At 38.6% G+C, this 15,986-nt stretch overlaps 1 protein-coding gene across 9 annotated transcripts in view; it reads right to left on the bottom strand.

The window, feature by feature from the left end:
• Positions 1-716: 716 nt before the first annotated feature.
• The window catches only part of Fut8 (fucosyltransferase 8), a 227,694-nt gene continuing 212,424 nt past the window's right edge, over positions 717-15,986 (bottom strand). For 7 of the 9 annotated variants that reach the window (XM_031356835.1, XM_031356840.1, XM_031356837.1 and 4 more), the window contains 2 exons: positions 12,713-12,863; positions 717-1,706 (listed from right to left, as the gene is read on the bottom strand). In XM_031356835.1, the coding sequence (XP_031212695.1) occupies positions 1,389-1,706; positions 12,713-12,863 (469 nt within the window). In that variant the 3' untranslated portion in view covers positions 717-1,388. Of the gene's footprint in view, positions 1,707-10,581; positions 10,670-12,712; positions 12,864-15,986 lie in introns of all 9 variants that reach the window. The other 2 variants (XR_004114449.1, XM_031356841.1) reach the window with 2 other exon arrangements.

The raw sequence follows: 15,986 nt of genomic DNA, 5'->3' as shown, positions 1-15,986 counted from the left end.
ATGCTCCTGGAGAAGGCAGGCTCTGCACAGAGAGGGGCTTTTCCTGTGAAAGGACAGAAACAAAGCTTAGGGAGAAGGTACCTGACTCTTCTGCAGTGATTCCAACATGGATTCCTACAAGGAAATTTAGGAGAGGGAATTCTAGGCTTATTTTGGATCTCATTCTGGCTCCCCATCATCTCTGTTCACAAGATTCTATATTATATGAGATACATACTTCAGAACACAGTCAGCTTCTAACCCCTTGGGGTCCTGTGTCCTCAGAAGCAAGACACAACAGACAGGGTATGTACCTGGATGGAACAACACAAAAGGGACAAAAAGTGACAGACGCCACAGTAAGAGATGCCACCAAACCAACCTGCTATGGTTAGCGTTACTGATGAGAGCAAGCATTAGTTTCCCTGGAAGCAAGAGAATGAATGACTATTTCATTTGATTAAAGCAAACCAACAATATACACAGTAAGAGAATGAACACCTCTAAAGCATGTTCTTAGCAACTTCAAAATATGGACCAACTAAAGCCAGAGAGACTAGTGTTACAGGGACCGACGCTTCTCTAGTTAAAACATGACTACTCTACCAGAAGCTGAAGAGTAGGACAAAAGTAGAAAACAAATCTTAAAAACTATAAACCCATTTTTTATCATATTTCTATTATAAAGCTTGTAACTATATAATCCAGTGATACAAAATTATAGAAACTTCACAAAATTCCTTTTTAAAATTTATTTTTGTTATCAAAGAGAATGTCCAGAAACATTAAGTACTAAAGAATTTGTTCATGGCATTGTTTTACAAAACTTCCTAATGGAGAGTGAATATTTCATTTTATTTTATTGATGTATCCTTCATTTATTAATGATGAGGTGGATAAACTGAACTGATGAAATTACCTTAAAAAAAAAATCCAGACAACCATATAAACCATAAAACATCCATTCTCATTCTGAATCTGTTGACTGGAGTGAATTCAGTGGCCACACCACCACCAGCCTCCCCAGGGAAGGGAGCTGTTCACATCTTCTCGGTAAGTCAGAGGTCTCTCAGATATAGGCACCATGTTTTAAGTCTCACACGAAATGTCTGTGTCACTTAAATTACACAACGTGGCAGTGTTTGTTCAATGGGGACATAATATTTAAAGGGGCAAAGTAGAAAATAATCCATTTGCATGTTATGTGTGAGTACATTATTGTACTGTGCATGGGCTTGAGGGCACCGCAGCCCTTCATAAAGAGGCGTTCCACCAGTGCAGCATCTGAGGGATCCCGCTTGCTCTTGGTGTGGAGCGTGTCTGTCAATGAACCACGTGTTAGTCTGGGTCTTCTGCTTGGCCAAGATGGTCTGAACTGAGTTCTGCTGTTAATCTCTTCTACTTCATCTCTATTTTTCAGCTTCAGGATATGTGGGATACTTGACTGTTTCTATCTTCTCTCGGACTTTGTAAGAGGGATATAGGCCTGTTTTTCCAAGTTTTCTGTTGACACCTTTAGAATAACCATCCCAATGGTTTCCAGCCACACCAATGATATCTCCAGGTTCCATTGGAATTTCCTCTTCAGTTCGAGGTTTGTGAGGATAAACGGCGATCTGATTGTGGGCATTTTGGCCTCCAAAATAGTAGATGTCATCTAAAGAATGGAAGTTCGCAGAGGCATCAGGATGCAGGGTTTGCATGATTTCATAAGCAACCCGGCAGACCTTGGAAAAGAGAAGAAAGCAAGTATGTTGGTACACAGTGTAAACACCCCGCTGCACAGCAGTCTTTAACCAAAGACGGGTTCCAGGGCTGAGAAGCCTGAGAAGGTAGGTATTTTTCATTTCTGGACACACACACACACACACACACACACACACACACACACACACACACAAGGGGGAGTTATAAATATATAGTATAGCATAATTTAAGAATACAAATCAATTAATTTTTAATACACATTATGAAGAGCTACATTGTCTTCCAAGCTGGGAACTAGTGACATAAAACTAAGATAAAGTTTTTATCTATAGAATTTCAGATAAATTGAGATTAGCACCTCCAATAACACAAATGTTGTTCTTGCCCCTTCACCCACTCTTTTTCTTTTTAAGTTAAATTAATACTTAGTTTTTGGGTGACTTAGCTGAGACTCCTAGCAGTGGCAATATGGAACCTGAAGTGGCCACTTCTTGTAGCCAGGCAGGACCCCCCAGAAGAGGGATAAGGATGCTAACCCACCCATCCACAAAACTTTTGACCCAAAATATGTCCTGTCTATAAGAAATGCAGGGACAAAGATGGAACAGAGACTGAGTGAATGGCCAACTAATAACTGGCCCAATTTAAGACCCATCTCATGGGCCATGAGACTGTTAATGATATTCTATTGTGCTTACAGACAGGCGCCTAGCATAACTGTCTTCTGAGAGGCTCCACCCAGCAGCTGACTGAAACAGATGCAGAGACCCACAGCCCAACATTGGATGGACCTCGGAAGTCTTATGAAAGGGTTGAGGGAAGGATTAAGGGACCTGGAATGGCCAGGAACACCATAGGAAGACCAATAAAGTCAACTACTGTGGTCCCTTGGGTGCTTCTCTCAGAGACTGAACCACTACCAAAAAGCATACATGGGCTGGACATGAGCAGATAAGCAGTTTGGTCTTCATGGGGGTCTTTCAGCAACTGGAGCAGGGGCCGTCCCGAAATCTATTGTGTGCCTGTGGATCCCATTCCCTTAACTGGGCTGCCTTGTCTAGATTCAGTGGGAGAGGATGTGCCTGATCCTGCAGAGACTTGATGTGCCAGGGTGGGGAGGACCCAGGGGAAGGCTTCACCCTCTGGAGGAGGAGAAATGGAAGGCAAGGGGAACACTGTGTGATATGGATGTAAAGTGAATAAATTAATTAATGGGAAAAAGTTAATTTTTATCTCTATTTATGTGCATCTGTCTTTTTATATGTATGCATGTGCAGATGTTTATGGAGGCCAGAATGCTGTCAGATTCCCTGGAGTTGGAGTTATTATATAGGAGGTTGTGAGCCGCCACACAAGGGCGTGAACGCTGGTCCTTTATAAGCACAGGCAGTGCTAAACAGCTGAGCCATCTCTCCAGCTCCCTTTTTCCTCTTTTAACTATAGCGTTTCCTTAAAACTCGTCTTAGTAGAGATTTATGTATTTACTGATGATCAATGAGCAAGTGGGTTTAAATGTATCAGCTATTCCTAAGGAGCTCTAAAGTATGCTGTGTACATATCGGCAGCTTTATACTGATACAAGCTCGGCAGGTCTTTAAGGAAGATGTATTTACCCAATTAGCGTTGTTTTAAGATGACTTAAAAGATTCTTCTGTTAAGGAATACCCTCCTTAGCAGGTAAAATCCCACACCCTGAACTTCACTTCCTGAATTTAATATGCTTGGAGATAAAGCTAAGCTAGAGCTACAAAAGGGTAACACTCTGGCAACTAATAGATTCACTATGAAGTAAAATAGGTCTCAGATCACTTCCTGAGTTAGGTGATAACAGGAAAGAATGACCATTTTGCCTAGAACACTTTTCTTCTTTATATTCTGACTGAGAACTCAATTCAGGTCAAATTCCTCTACAGCTCTAGTTTGGTTATCTCATTTAATGAATTTTCATTGTCCTTATGCCAACATTTTGCATCTACTTAAAAATGAAACTACTATTAATAGCTGTTAATCTGCTAATGGTATTCTAAAATGGCTCAGCAGATGTTTCTAAACCAAGACATCTGTGGAGATCAAGAACTGAATGAAGATGTTCTTTTTCTCTCTGAGTGATGCTGGGCACTGAATCCAGGGCCTTGTGAAAGGGCAAGCCCTCTACTCTGAGCTTTATTCTGAGATGCTCATCTTTTAACATTTATGACCAAATAAAATGACCAGGTTAACCTTTACCTCAAATTCCTGGACAATCTGAATTTTAGGAACTTGAACAGTTCACAAATTCTAGAGGTAACTAGCAAATGACTTTTTTCCCCAGGAATTAAAAAGCAAAGTAAAGTGATTATTCCAACTTCTGTCAAAAAAAAAAAAAAAATCAAGACAATGATTTTTTTTGGGGGGGGGGAATAAGGGCTCGTGTAGCTCAGGCTGACCTCAAACTCTTTATGTAGCTAGGAATGACCTTGGACTCATCTTCCTGCCCCTTCCTTCCTTCTTTCTTTTCTTTTTTCCTTTCTTCTTTCTTTCTTTTTTTTTGGGGAGGGGGAGGACAGGGTTTCTCTGTGTAGCCTTGGCTGTCCTACAACTCCTTCTGTAGACCAGGCTAGCCTCAAACTCCCAGAGACACACCTGCCTCTGCCTTCCAAGTGCTGGGATTAAAGGTAAACACCACCACCTCCTGGCCCTATTTCTATTTTTAATACTGGAATTAGGCATGTGTCAATAAACTAAGTTAGTCTTGGGGCTGCCATGAAATAGTTAGGATCAATGGTAGAAACAAAAATTGTAATAAGATGAGAATAAAAACAATTTAGAACTTTTAAAATTCAAATTCAGCCAAAAGTCTACACAGAATTCAAATTTACTTAGAATTCTCCAAAGAAACAAGAATTATCAATGACGGACCAAATACACAATGGTGGTCTCACAAGATGACATCCTTAAAACTCTGTAAACATCTTAGTTCACTGTATGTCAGATTCTGACAATGATAAAAATGTCTAATGACACACTTCTCAAAATGTATCCTCAGTGTTGAATAGCAAAGCTCCACTAACAGCAAATTAGGTAACACGGAAGAAGCTAATGTTTGCTGAGCTTTTGTTGTCAAATACTTATGTGAGGCATTATTTGACATAATCTTCTCAGTATCCCCTAAGATTCTATCATTCATCTTATAGATGCCAAAGGGAAACAAAAGCTTTTGCCCCTGCTATACTATAGCTGGTAGATTCAAGTTTGAGCCTAGGCAGCACACATATACTTGCAAATGTCATACATATTTTTTTGACATAACACATCTTACAAATCTTATACTCTATATTCATTGTGTTGCATCAAAAAGACACAACCTAAGAACTAAGGCAGTCCAGAGGAACCAGAGTCTTCTCTTCAGGGTTCCCCCTCCCACTCTCCAGCATGTTAGCCAGAAACACAAGCCTTGGTTACTCTCAGGACGACTACAATATGGTTCTCCCTCTTTACCTTTTAAAGCACTGCTCTCATAAAAACAACACTGAAATATAGGCCTTGCTTTCTTTTTGTGAAAATATTAATTAGTTTATGTATTGGTGTAAGTAGTTATTAATTGTTAGCTTTTGTGAGAACATCTGTATTTTCCTAAATCAAAGAAATAGATAATTATAAGTTTCAGATATCAAGTTAAGCCAATATGGGACAGATTTCTGAACACATATCAATTTGGGTACCTCCAATTACCCGGATGCTGAAAGTGTGGCAGTTTACAATAACGGCCATAATGATAGCAGCTGAGCTTAATGAGTGCTGAATGTGGTCCATGTAGTCTCAAAGTAGCCCCACCTACAGACTCCTCTCAAGGTAACATCAAACCTCTTAGAACTGTTTTCACCCATTTTACAGATGAAGAAATTAAGGCACAGGAAGATTTTTGTAGCTTTATTTTAAAAACACAAAAGCAGATAGCAAATACTACAGCCACAATTACCATCCTTTCTGGTTCTAGAGTATGTGCTTCGGAGCACATATGAAACTGATTTTTGGATAAGCAACTGGAGCTATAGATGCCACACAGTAGGTGTTCAGTAATTATCTGTTGAATAAGTAGTGTTCCAGTAATAGATGCTCAAGCCCATGGGTGACATTTAAAAGTTAAGGTCTATATACAACATTTTGAATAAATAATGGTTGTTTATCTCCATCCTGGAGCAATTTACAGCTAAGGGCTAGAGGATCATTATAGTGTTGATGTTTGCATTCAATTACATTAGGCCTCCTCTGGACTTTATAAATTCAAATCATGTACTAGGTAATGAAAGCTTGCAGTTGATGGCAATATTCAACTCAGAGTTGGTTCCCGTGTATGACTGAGAGAGGAAGGGTATGGTTTACAAACAAAGCATGGCTGTATACAGTATGTTTTATTTCATTCTGTGACAATACTTCATCACTTTCTAGAATATTATTAAGCATACAGTAATGATTAACAGCAAAAATTCCTGCTAAAACACAGGTATGATGGTTTTAAGGGAAGCATCCATTAGTCAGAATATAACCCTTAGAAATATCACACTGAGTAGATGGGCTTCCAACTTTCTCACAGCAGATGGGACCTTGTTTTTGTAAAGTTAAAGAGCTGTCAGAGGCTCTCCTAGTATGAGGATTTGAAAGATGTTCTCAGTTTAGTGGGTGATGCTGCGAGATCTGTGCACCTTCCATTACATTACTAGTTTTGCTATACCATGAGAGAACAGAACCAGTTTTGGCTGCACTGTATTTATGCCCAAACGAAGGCAATACAAGTTGCACAGTGCAGCATCCATCACCAAAGGTAAGTGGTAGGCTAGGCTGACTCAAGACAGACTTCTTGTCCCCTGTGCTGGGAAGTAGGTACAGGGGTCACATCTTTTATCCTGTGTTTTCCTCGTTGCTACTCTTAGAAGGCATTCACTGCTGCTTCCCAAACTACATCTCAATAGAAATTCTTACTCCAAAAAGTTAATGTTATTCTTAATTTTGTCCTCTGGGCTTTCCAAAATCTGATTGAAAGTGTATAATGTAGCTAGTTGCGTTTTGTGTAGATTTGGAATTAAAGAAGGTCATGAGATTGTTTTTAATAAATGTTAAAAGAGAGGTACCACAGGGGAAAAACTACTCAAATTATTGAGCAATGCTGCTCACTAAACAAAGTAAGCCTCAAGAGCAATAGGCCTTTTTTTTTTTTTTTACTTTTAAGATTTACTAAGTTTATTTTTTAAATCATAAAAGATTTCTTACAAAAGAGCATTATATTTTGTGTGTTTGAGTGTTTGCCTGCATGTGTATCTGTGCACCACCTATGTCCTTGGTGTTGTGGAGGCCAGAGGAAGGCACTAGATACCTTGGAACTGGAGTTACAGATGTTTGTGAGCCACTATGTGGGCACTGGGAATGAAACTTGAGTCCTCTGGAAGAACAGCAAGGGCTCCGAACTGGTAAGCCATTTCTCCAGTCCTAATGTTAAGGTCTTTATGCATCTACAATTGCTTTGGTAAGCCAGCGTAGTAGAAACTGAATCTACAACTTGATAAATAAGATTTTTCAGAAAATCTTTTTGATATTTCATTTATCTACCAATGAGCTACTCTCATTTCTTCAATTATCATTTATTTGCTTCCATAAGTAATTTGCTAATTATTATTTGCAAATAAGAATGTAAGTGATCAGGTAGATGGTTTGTGAATGGTGTTCTCCACTAACAAATAATAGGATGATTGTTTGGTGGAACTGTTTAGAATGTGACTGACAGCTTTTGCTAACTCACTTGATAATCTTGGAAAATGCTAATATTGACTCTTTCATAATAACTATCGAATACTGTTCTTGCTATTTGAAAAATTTATGGCAAACTTGGCTTTGTGAAACAGTTCTAAAGAAAACATATGGAAAAGTAAGTGTACACTGTAAGAGAAGTAGGGGATAGAGTTCTATTTCTGGTTTGTAAAAACATTTTATTTAAAAGAGAGATAACTCCCCAAATCTTTTTTTTTAATCCAATATAAAATCAAGAAACACCAGAAGTTGATGTTTTGGAGGGGTAGGAGATGTACTGAAAACCTTAGACTATGGGTTAAGATGCCATGTCATAGGCTGGTAGATGGCTTAAAGATGCTTATCATCATGCACAAGGTCCTGGGTTCAGCCCCTAGCACTTCAAACCAGAACAAAATAACCCAAAAGGCTGCTGGGACACTCACGAGTCAATGTGCCTAGAATTAACCTCAGCAATACTCCTGAGCACTCATTCTTCTAAAATGAAGAACTGATGTTTGAAATGTCACCAGCCTGGTTGACAGCAGGTTGGTTTTTGTTTTCTTGATATAAACCTAGATATATCTGGGAAGAAGAAATCTTACCTGAGATTAACTGCCCCTTAAGATTGGCCTGTAGGCAAGTCTGCAGGGCATTCATTATCCAGCCCACCAGGGGCATTGCTACCCCAATGCAGGTGGTCCTGAACGGCATAAGAAAGCAGGGGGAAAAGGCCACAGGGAGCAGAGAAGTGAACAGGATTTTTCCATGGCTTCTGCTTAAGTTTCTGCTTCCAGATTTCTGCCATGAATTCTCTCAAGGATGGCATGTGACTTAGAAGTGACACAAATCGTTTCTTTCCCAAGTTGTTTTTGGCCATGGTGTTTAATCACAGCAACAGAAATTTTAACTTAGACAATCACATTGTAAGGCAACATTCTCTTTCAAGAAGCTAAATAAAATGGAACCCATGTGGTTCACTGGTATTAATATGCTGAAGTTACCAATTATTTTTCACTGTGGAGAACTCTTGTGCCTGTACGCACAGTGATTCTGTGGGCTCTAAGCACTTTTCATGACCACAAGCAGAGGTAATGGAGTTCATGAATCACATGTTTCATGTTCCTTTTAAAATTTGAGGTTATAGAGTTTGAAATGTAGTCATGTGAAAAATAGCTGCTAAAACCAACACTGAAAATTCTCTAGACTAGGCAATGATGTTCAGATAACTATTTGCATATTAGCAGCTAATGTGTTTAATACATTACTGTTGCTGAGTACTATTGTCATTCCACTTGAAGCAAGTATTTAGTTCTCAAAAAAACTATGCACTAGGCAACATGTATGAAAGTGATGTCTAACTGAATGGCAGAAAAAGTGACAAATCAGAGAAAGATTTGACAAAATAGGATATATTCAACTCTCACAAGAACAGAAGAGAAAAGAAAAAAAAAAAGAGACTACTGAAGAGAGAACAATGCAGAGAGAATGCAAAGGAGAGGAGGGAGGCAGTTTTACCAGGACCGTTATAGAGAGACAGCTACAGAGAGAGAACAAGCTAGATGCAGGTAAAGACAGAACGAACCAGAGATTGAACAGGAGCTAGAAGATTAGAATATATTGCCAAAGTTAGTATGAGACCAAAAAAAGAAATTCAGGAGAGGCTGAGAGAGGAGACTGAATCAGTCAGCTTGGAGAAGAGTTTGAGTTAGAACAGCTGAGTTGAATCAGCCAGTCAGAGATAGAAAGAACAAGAAAGAATGAGCTCATTCAGCAGCAAGTCTCAGAGCCTGAAAACATTCTAGGCCTAGGAAATATTATATGGAGGCTAGAAGCTTCTAGGACTAGGCCGAGGTTAGCACATGGTCAGTAATCCTCGGAGACCAGTTACATCAGGCAAAAAAAAAAAAAAAAAAAAAAAAAAAAGTTTACAAAAACTTTTATTCTGAACTCTAATATAAAATATTTGAGTTATTCAAGTCTACTTTGTGTTATAAAATATTGTTTGAGGAGCTGGCGAGATGGCTCAGCAGGTAAGAGCACTGACTGCTCTTCCAAAGGTCCTGAGTTTGGATCCCAGCAATCACATGGTGGCTCACAAGGACCCATAATGAGATCTGACGACCTCTTCTGGTGTGTCTGAAGACAGCTACAGTGAATTACACAGGAACAAGCGGGGCCGGAAGAGGTCCTGAGTTCAATTCCCAGCAGCCACACACATGATGGCTCAAGGTCATCTGTACAGCTACAATGTATTCATACACATAAAATAAATAAAAAATAAATCTTAAAAAAAATATTGTTTGAGATTTTCTTTGGTTTAGATGGCCAAAAGTGTGAGACACAAATCTCAGCACTTGGGAGGCAGAAGCAGGCAGACCTCTAAGTCCAAGGCCAGCCTGGTCTATGAAGAGAATTTCAGGACAACCAGGGCTACACAGAAAAATCCTGTCTTGAAAGCAAACAAATTTACTTTGAGTGAATTTTATCAACAGTTTTTAAGAATGATTTGAAGATTAAAAAAGAAAATCTCACAACCCATCTCTCTGCTTCTTTAGATTCACTTCACTGATTGATATTACACACAAAACAAAAGAAAAGCACTGTGTCATTTTCCTTTGTCCTAGGCAAAATTCTATTACCATGGAGTGATGGCAGTAATGATTTCTAGATCAAATTAGTTATAAGACCAATTCTTTTTATTTTAAAGAGAATACATTTCTCACTGAAAATCACAGTAATTTTAAAATTAGAAATATTTATCATTTGAGGTTTATGACTGTTTTGTTTGCATGTATGTATGTGCACCACGTGTGTGCCTGGTTTCTGTCAGGAGAGGGTAATGGATGCTAGAGTTACAAAAGGTTGTGAACTACCATGTGAGTGCTGAGAATAAACTTGGGTCCTCTGTGACAGCAGCAAATGCTCTTAACTGCTGAGCCATCTCTGCAGCCTTCTTTCATTTATCTCAAAAGGTGAGTATTTGCCCAGCACTCGTACAAATATATTAGCATTACTAACACAAGCTGAGGAAGTAGGAGAATGTACATTTATCTGGTACAGAATTACAGCCCATGCTATCGCTGGCTGCCCTCCATCTCAACACAGTAGATTATTCAAGAGATGGCTAACTACCTCATCTCTGCCATTCAGAGCCTTGAATTTAAGATCACCTGTGATCCAGACTCGGCCATCTTTAGAAAATCTTGGCTGTTCAAAAATTCTGAAAGCACATATTTAAAAGGAAAAAGAAAAAATGATTACTTTCCATCCCTGAATAGCATAAAAGGATTCTTAAGAAGGGATAGAAGAAAACAAACACACTGGACATATCCCTATAAATGAGACATGTATATTTTTATTTAATTTTAGAACTTAAAATTAGAACAAGGCTTCTCAACTGAGACAGTTTGGCTAGGGGCATTTGGCAATGCCGAGGGACATTTTTGGTTTTTACAACTTGTGTTGACAGAACTCCTGACTAAGAATACTGCTAATATCCTAAATATATAGTATAGTTCTTCATAACAAATATTATCTGCCAGCAGTGTCTAGATTAAAAAAAAAAACCACTAGACTTAGAGGAACAGACTTTATACAGGTCTAAAATTTAGGTCTGTAGGGCAGGCAGTGACACAGGAAAAGTGACTTTAAAAAAAAAGTATTATATTTATGAATGAACGAATACAAGTATGTCCTGAGATTGATCTTTGAACTCAAGTCATCAGGTTTGGCGGCAGCAAGTACATTCATCTACTGAACTATCTTACTGGTCTGAAATGGCTCTTGTTAAAATTTTTTTCCTTTTCTTATTGAGATTATAATATAATTTCATCATTTCTTTCTTCCCTTTCCTCTTCCTACTTCTCCCACATGCCCTTCTCCTTGCTCTATTTCAAATTCACAGCCTCTTTTTTCATTAATTTTTATCACATGCATGTGTGTGTGTATTCCTAGTATAATCCTAGTCTGTATTATCATGTAGCTAGGTTCTCAAAAATAGGAGTGGGGTCAAGTAGATATATGTCTGACCTCCTGCAATGAGAAAGGAAAACATACTTTTTGAACAGGACCTTCATTCCAGTGAAATATCACCATTAGATGCCTTCATGGGAATTTGAAGGCTAAGGAGATTTTATGTTGAGATTAGAATCTCTTCTGTGTGACTCCTAATTTGTGTAGCTGTTTTATTGAGTGAGTTATATTCTTTTTTCATGATGAAGAAAACTATAGCCTTTGCATGGATAAGCACCTTCTGAAAATCTTACCAACATCCTACTGTGATAAGGTATACTGATGGCCATACTGTAAAAAATAAGATCCATTTATTTATTCTTTCTGAAATGTACTCCCATACAAACTGTTTTCTTTTATACATTTTCTTGACTATAATGTTCTCAGCATTTAAGCACACTTATTTTACACCTATTTGTAATTTTTGGTAATTGTCTTCTAGTTGTATTTTGATTCTGAGTAAGAGCCAAACTCATATCTTCAAATCCCCTTTAAGTCCTCTTAGTACACAATACTACTTTGGACATAGTCACTCAATGGCTGGTTAAATAAGCTAACCAGTGCTAAGAGGGCAGATGGGGAAAGAATAAAATTCACAGTAGATACTGTAGTACCAGCATTCCATAGGGCAATGAAGACTGATTAGATACTCATAAACATACATACACACCAACTCATAGCCTATATGCAACAATCAAACTCAAGGAGCTATTGTGATAGTGTAGTATTTACACCTTTAAGTTTTGATGATTTAAATTTAGTATAGACTTTTGTACTTAACAAAAATGTAACGGGACTTGTAAAAGACTTGTATTTACTACCTTGCTGCCTTTCCTATAAAGCCAGCAAGTGAGGCAAAACAGCTGGGAACTTAAGTCTCACAGTATCAGTGATGAACTGGAATGGATGGGTTCCGGTTACATATTAGCTGTTGGCAGAATCAGAAATATACAAAGGAAACTCAATTACTTGCTGTTTCTGTTAGATGCTATTAACAACCAAGTACTTTAAAGGACTTCACTAACTAACAATAGTGGAGATGTATTCAACCATTGCTGCAAATAACTAAATATTCAATATACTCAAACAATTCTTCTATGGGACCTCTTCACTATTTTACAAAATACATCACTACTAAGCATAAAGGGAAATTATACCTGAGTCATGCTAACACTAAAACCACAGAAACACAAATAATTTCCCTGCTCAGTTCAATAGTGAGTACTGGTCATTAAAACATGCTACCACTTACCTGTGATGAAAAAGTACACACTAGGAAGTCAGCCTGGGAGAGAAAGTGTATATCCAGGATCACACCCCGAAGTGAATTTTCTGTATACCGATTGTGTAGCCCAGCTGACCAAGAAATAGAGTTATCACTAATAAATTCATAGTTGGAATACCTGAAAAAAGAAAGATTTGATGACTAAACTGAGAGTATTCTATAGACCACTTCTTTTCTTTTTTCTTTTAAATTTATTCATTCACTTTACATCCACTTACTGCCCCCTCCTGGCTATCCCCCACAAGCCTTTCCCTCTCCCTCTTCCCATTCTCCTTTGAGCAGAAGACTCCTTTCCCCATGAGTATCCCCCAACCCTGGCACTTCAAGTCTCTATGAGACTAGGTGTATCCTCTCCCACTGAGGTCAGACAAGGCAGCCCAGCTAGAAAACCATGCTCCAGTTGTTCAGGATCTACATGAAGACCAAACTGGGGAGGCCTAGATCCAGCCTGTGTATGCTCTTTGGTTGGTAGCTATTTCTCTGAGACAGAGGGTCCAGGTTAGTTGATTCTGTTGGTCTTCCTGGAGTTCCTATCCCTTTTGGAGCCTGCAATCCTTCTCCCTATTCTCCCATAAGAGTCCCTAAGCTCCATCCAGTGTTTCGCTGTGGGTGTCTGTCTTTGAGGAGACCACTTCTTTAATCAAATGTTCAGCTGGCTGAGATAGGAGGACTGAGTTCAATGCTCACCTGGCTACAGAGTAGAACCATGTTTTAAAACACATAATATCTTAAACACACACATATACCACTGTGAGCTTTAGTAATTCATGACAGAGCATGAGGCTTCTTATTCTCTTGGTAATGAGTACCCTTCAAAGAGTTTATCTGAGTCTTTTCATATTTAAATGGAGCTGTTTTAGAAATACACCATGACAGACTTTCATTTAAAGTTTTAGTTTATAGTTGTGACAGATCAGATGTGAGTAAATGTAAATGTATAAATGTCTTCATTAATTTTACAAATTAATAAAGTAAATAAAATTAAAAATGAATACTTAAACTCTTTGTGACAACCAATAGTCTTCAATTTCTCTCCTTTTAAAAGATCCATCTGTTATTCTTAGCCATAACAGTAATAGAAAAGCCATTCTATTGGATTTATGAAAGCAAGCTCCTTGTGGATGGATGTCTGCCAAATAATATGTTGGTAGTCTTATCTAAGATATGTTCTTAATTGGACTGAATACAGGGTCCCCAATGAAGGAGCCAGGGAAAGGACCCAAGGAGCTGAAGGGTTTGCAGCCCCTTAGGACGAACAATATGAACGAACTAGTACCCTCAGAGCTCCCAGGGACTAAAACTCCAACCAAAGACCACACGTGGTTGTAGGGGAATGACAGGGCCAGGAAGCGGGAGAGGGTGGGTTGGTGAGCAGGGGGAAGGGGGAGGAACAGGGTTTTTTTTGTTGTTGTTGTTTTCCCTTTTGTAGTTGTTGTTGTTTTTTTTTTTCTTTTTTTTTTTTTTTTTTTTTTTTTTTCAGAGGGGAAACTGGGAAAGGAGATAGCATATGACATGTAAATAAAGAAAATATCTAAAAAAAAAGTATCAAAACTGGTTGTCTTGAAAAAGTCTACACCTGTTCAAATGATTCTACTCTGAATTAAAAATCACTGTCTTGGTGTGTAAATCTTTAGACTGAGACTGAAGTCTTGGGCACCTTACTGAAAAGGGAGTAACATTCATTCTTCCTTTATATAATTTCATTAAGAATTAACACACAGCATGCTTACAAGCATACCTTACATATAGGAAAGGTTCAACAAATATTAGCTGTGATAAGCATCTATGTCTAATTTTAATCTTTACAGTTCTCTGAACCTATACTCAGAGTCACCTTATACTCAGAGTGAGGATTTGAAGTTTGAGTGTGAGATTCCTAAGCTTTCTGCCTGCATTGTTTTTGTCATGTGGCATGTATTTACTCTTTGTTTAAGCTTGCATCCTTCTCCTGTTCCCATGGTCCCTAACTGGAATCTAAGCATTCATCTGCAGGTTCACTTGAGCACTCTCAGTACCTTCAAGGGACTCGGGAACACAGTAAAGGATACCTGAGTATTACCCTGAGATAGATAATGCTTCTTACTTACAAACTCTGAGAACATTAAAAGTCAGTTTATATTCTGGCTCCAAACAGTACTCCCCAAGGTTAGGCGCTTGCCTGTTTTCCTTACATGATAGGACCTAGCTGTCCACACAATGCTATGACTAAATACATGCCTGAATGAGTGCTACCTTTGTCTAGGACTTTATCCTAATCCCCGAATAGCTGCTTCAAATTTCTTATCATTCCATGGCCACTAAGGGGCTTCCTTCCTTGCCTCTGATAAAATGTCACTACAGGCAAAACCTCAGAGCATGCTTTGTACTGCTGCGTGTAGTACATGCAGTACAGGAGAGGCATGCAAGCAGTACACAAAGAGTGAATACATGTAAGTAAGTACATGTAGTTCATGCCTAGTAGACCCTATAATTGATTGACTGATTGACTGATTTTAGTATTTTCCCTTACTCAGCTCAACATCAGAGAGGGGAAGAAAATGTCACTTTTGTTCTAAAAAGAAAACCTGAAATATTTGTAGCATGATTAAGCTACATACCCAAGCTACAAACAGCAACAAATGTATCTGCAAATGCTTAAGAGTAGCAGAGAACAGGAACCAGCAAATCTGCTGTGGGTTTTACCCTTGAGTAAAGCTAATCTCATTAGCATGAATGGAAACTCAGTGCACTAACTAGCAAAGGAGTGTGGCCCCTTTACCAAGAACTGGCCCCACCAGCCGGGGTCCTCCTAACTAAAAAGCCCTGCTATAGAACAGACCAATATGAACTTTTGATCCTCATGCCTTTCTATATATGTGAAAGACAGTTTCATGAAAGAGACCAGGAGTAGGGAAAGACAAAAATAAAGCAAATAATGGTACAAGAATGGAAGCTTCTATACAAATAGACTTCTTGGATTTTGCTTCCAGCTGTGTAAGCTGAGGACTTCGTTTACATTGAAATTTCAGACATGGATAATGATAATATTTTTCTTTTACTATCTTAAAAAAAGTTATCTTTATACCATCCATAAAAGACTAACTGGATTGCAGCTGTGAACTAATACTGAAGTTTAACAAGCAGGAAGGCACAAGTGAGGATGCTTCAATCCCACTTAGAAGGGGGAGCAAAATAATCACGGAGGCAGATGGAGAAAGGGACCTGAGTCGGAGAGGGGGGAGGGAGGGGGAAAAGGAAGAGG

The sequence above is a fragment of the Mastomys coucha genome, unplaced genomic scaffold, assembly GCF_008632895.1.
Source record: "Mastomys coucha isolate ucsf_1 unplaced genomic scaffold, UCSF_Mcou_1 pScaffold6, whole genome shotgun sequence".
Classification (NCBI taxonomy): Eukaryota; Metazoa; Chordata; class Mammalia; order Rodentia; family Muridae; genus Mastomys; species Mastomys coucha.
Note: the sequence above shows the minus strand (reverse complement) of the source record. Positions and strands in the feature narration are given on the sequence as shown.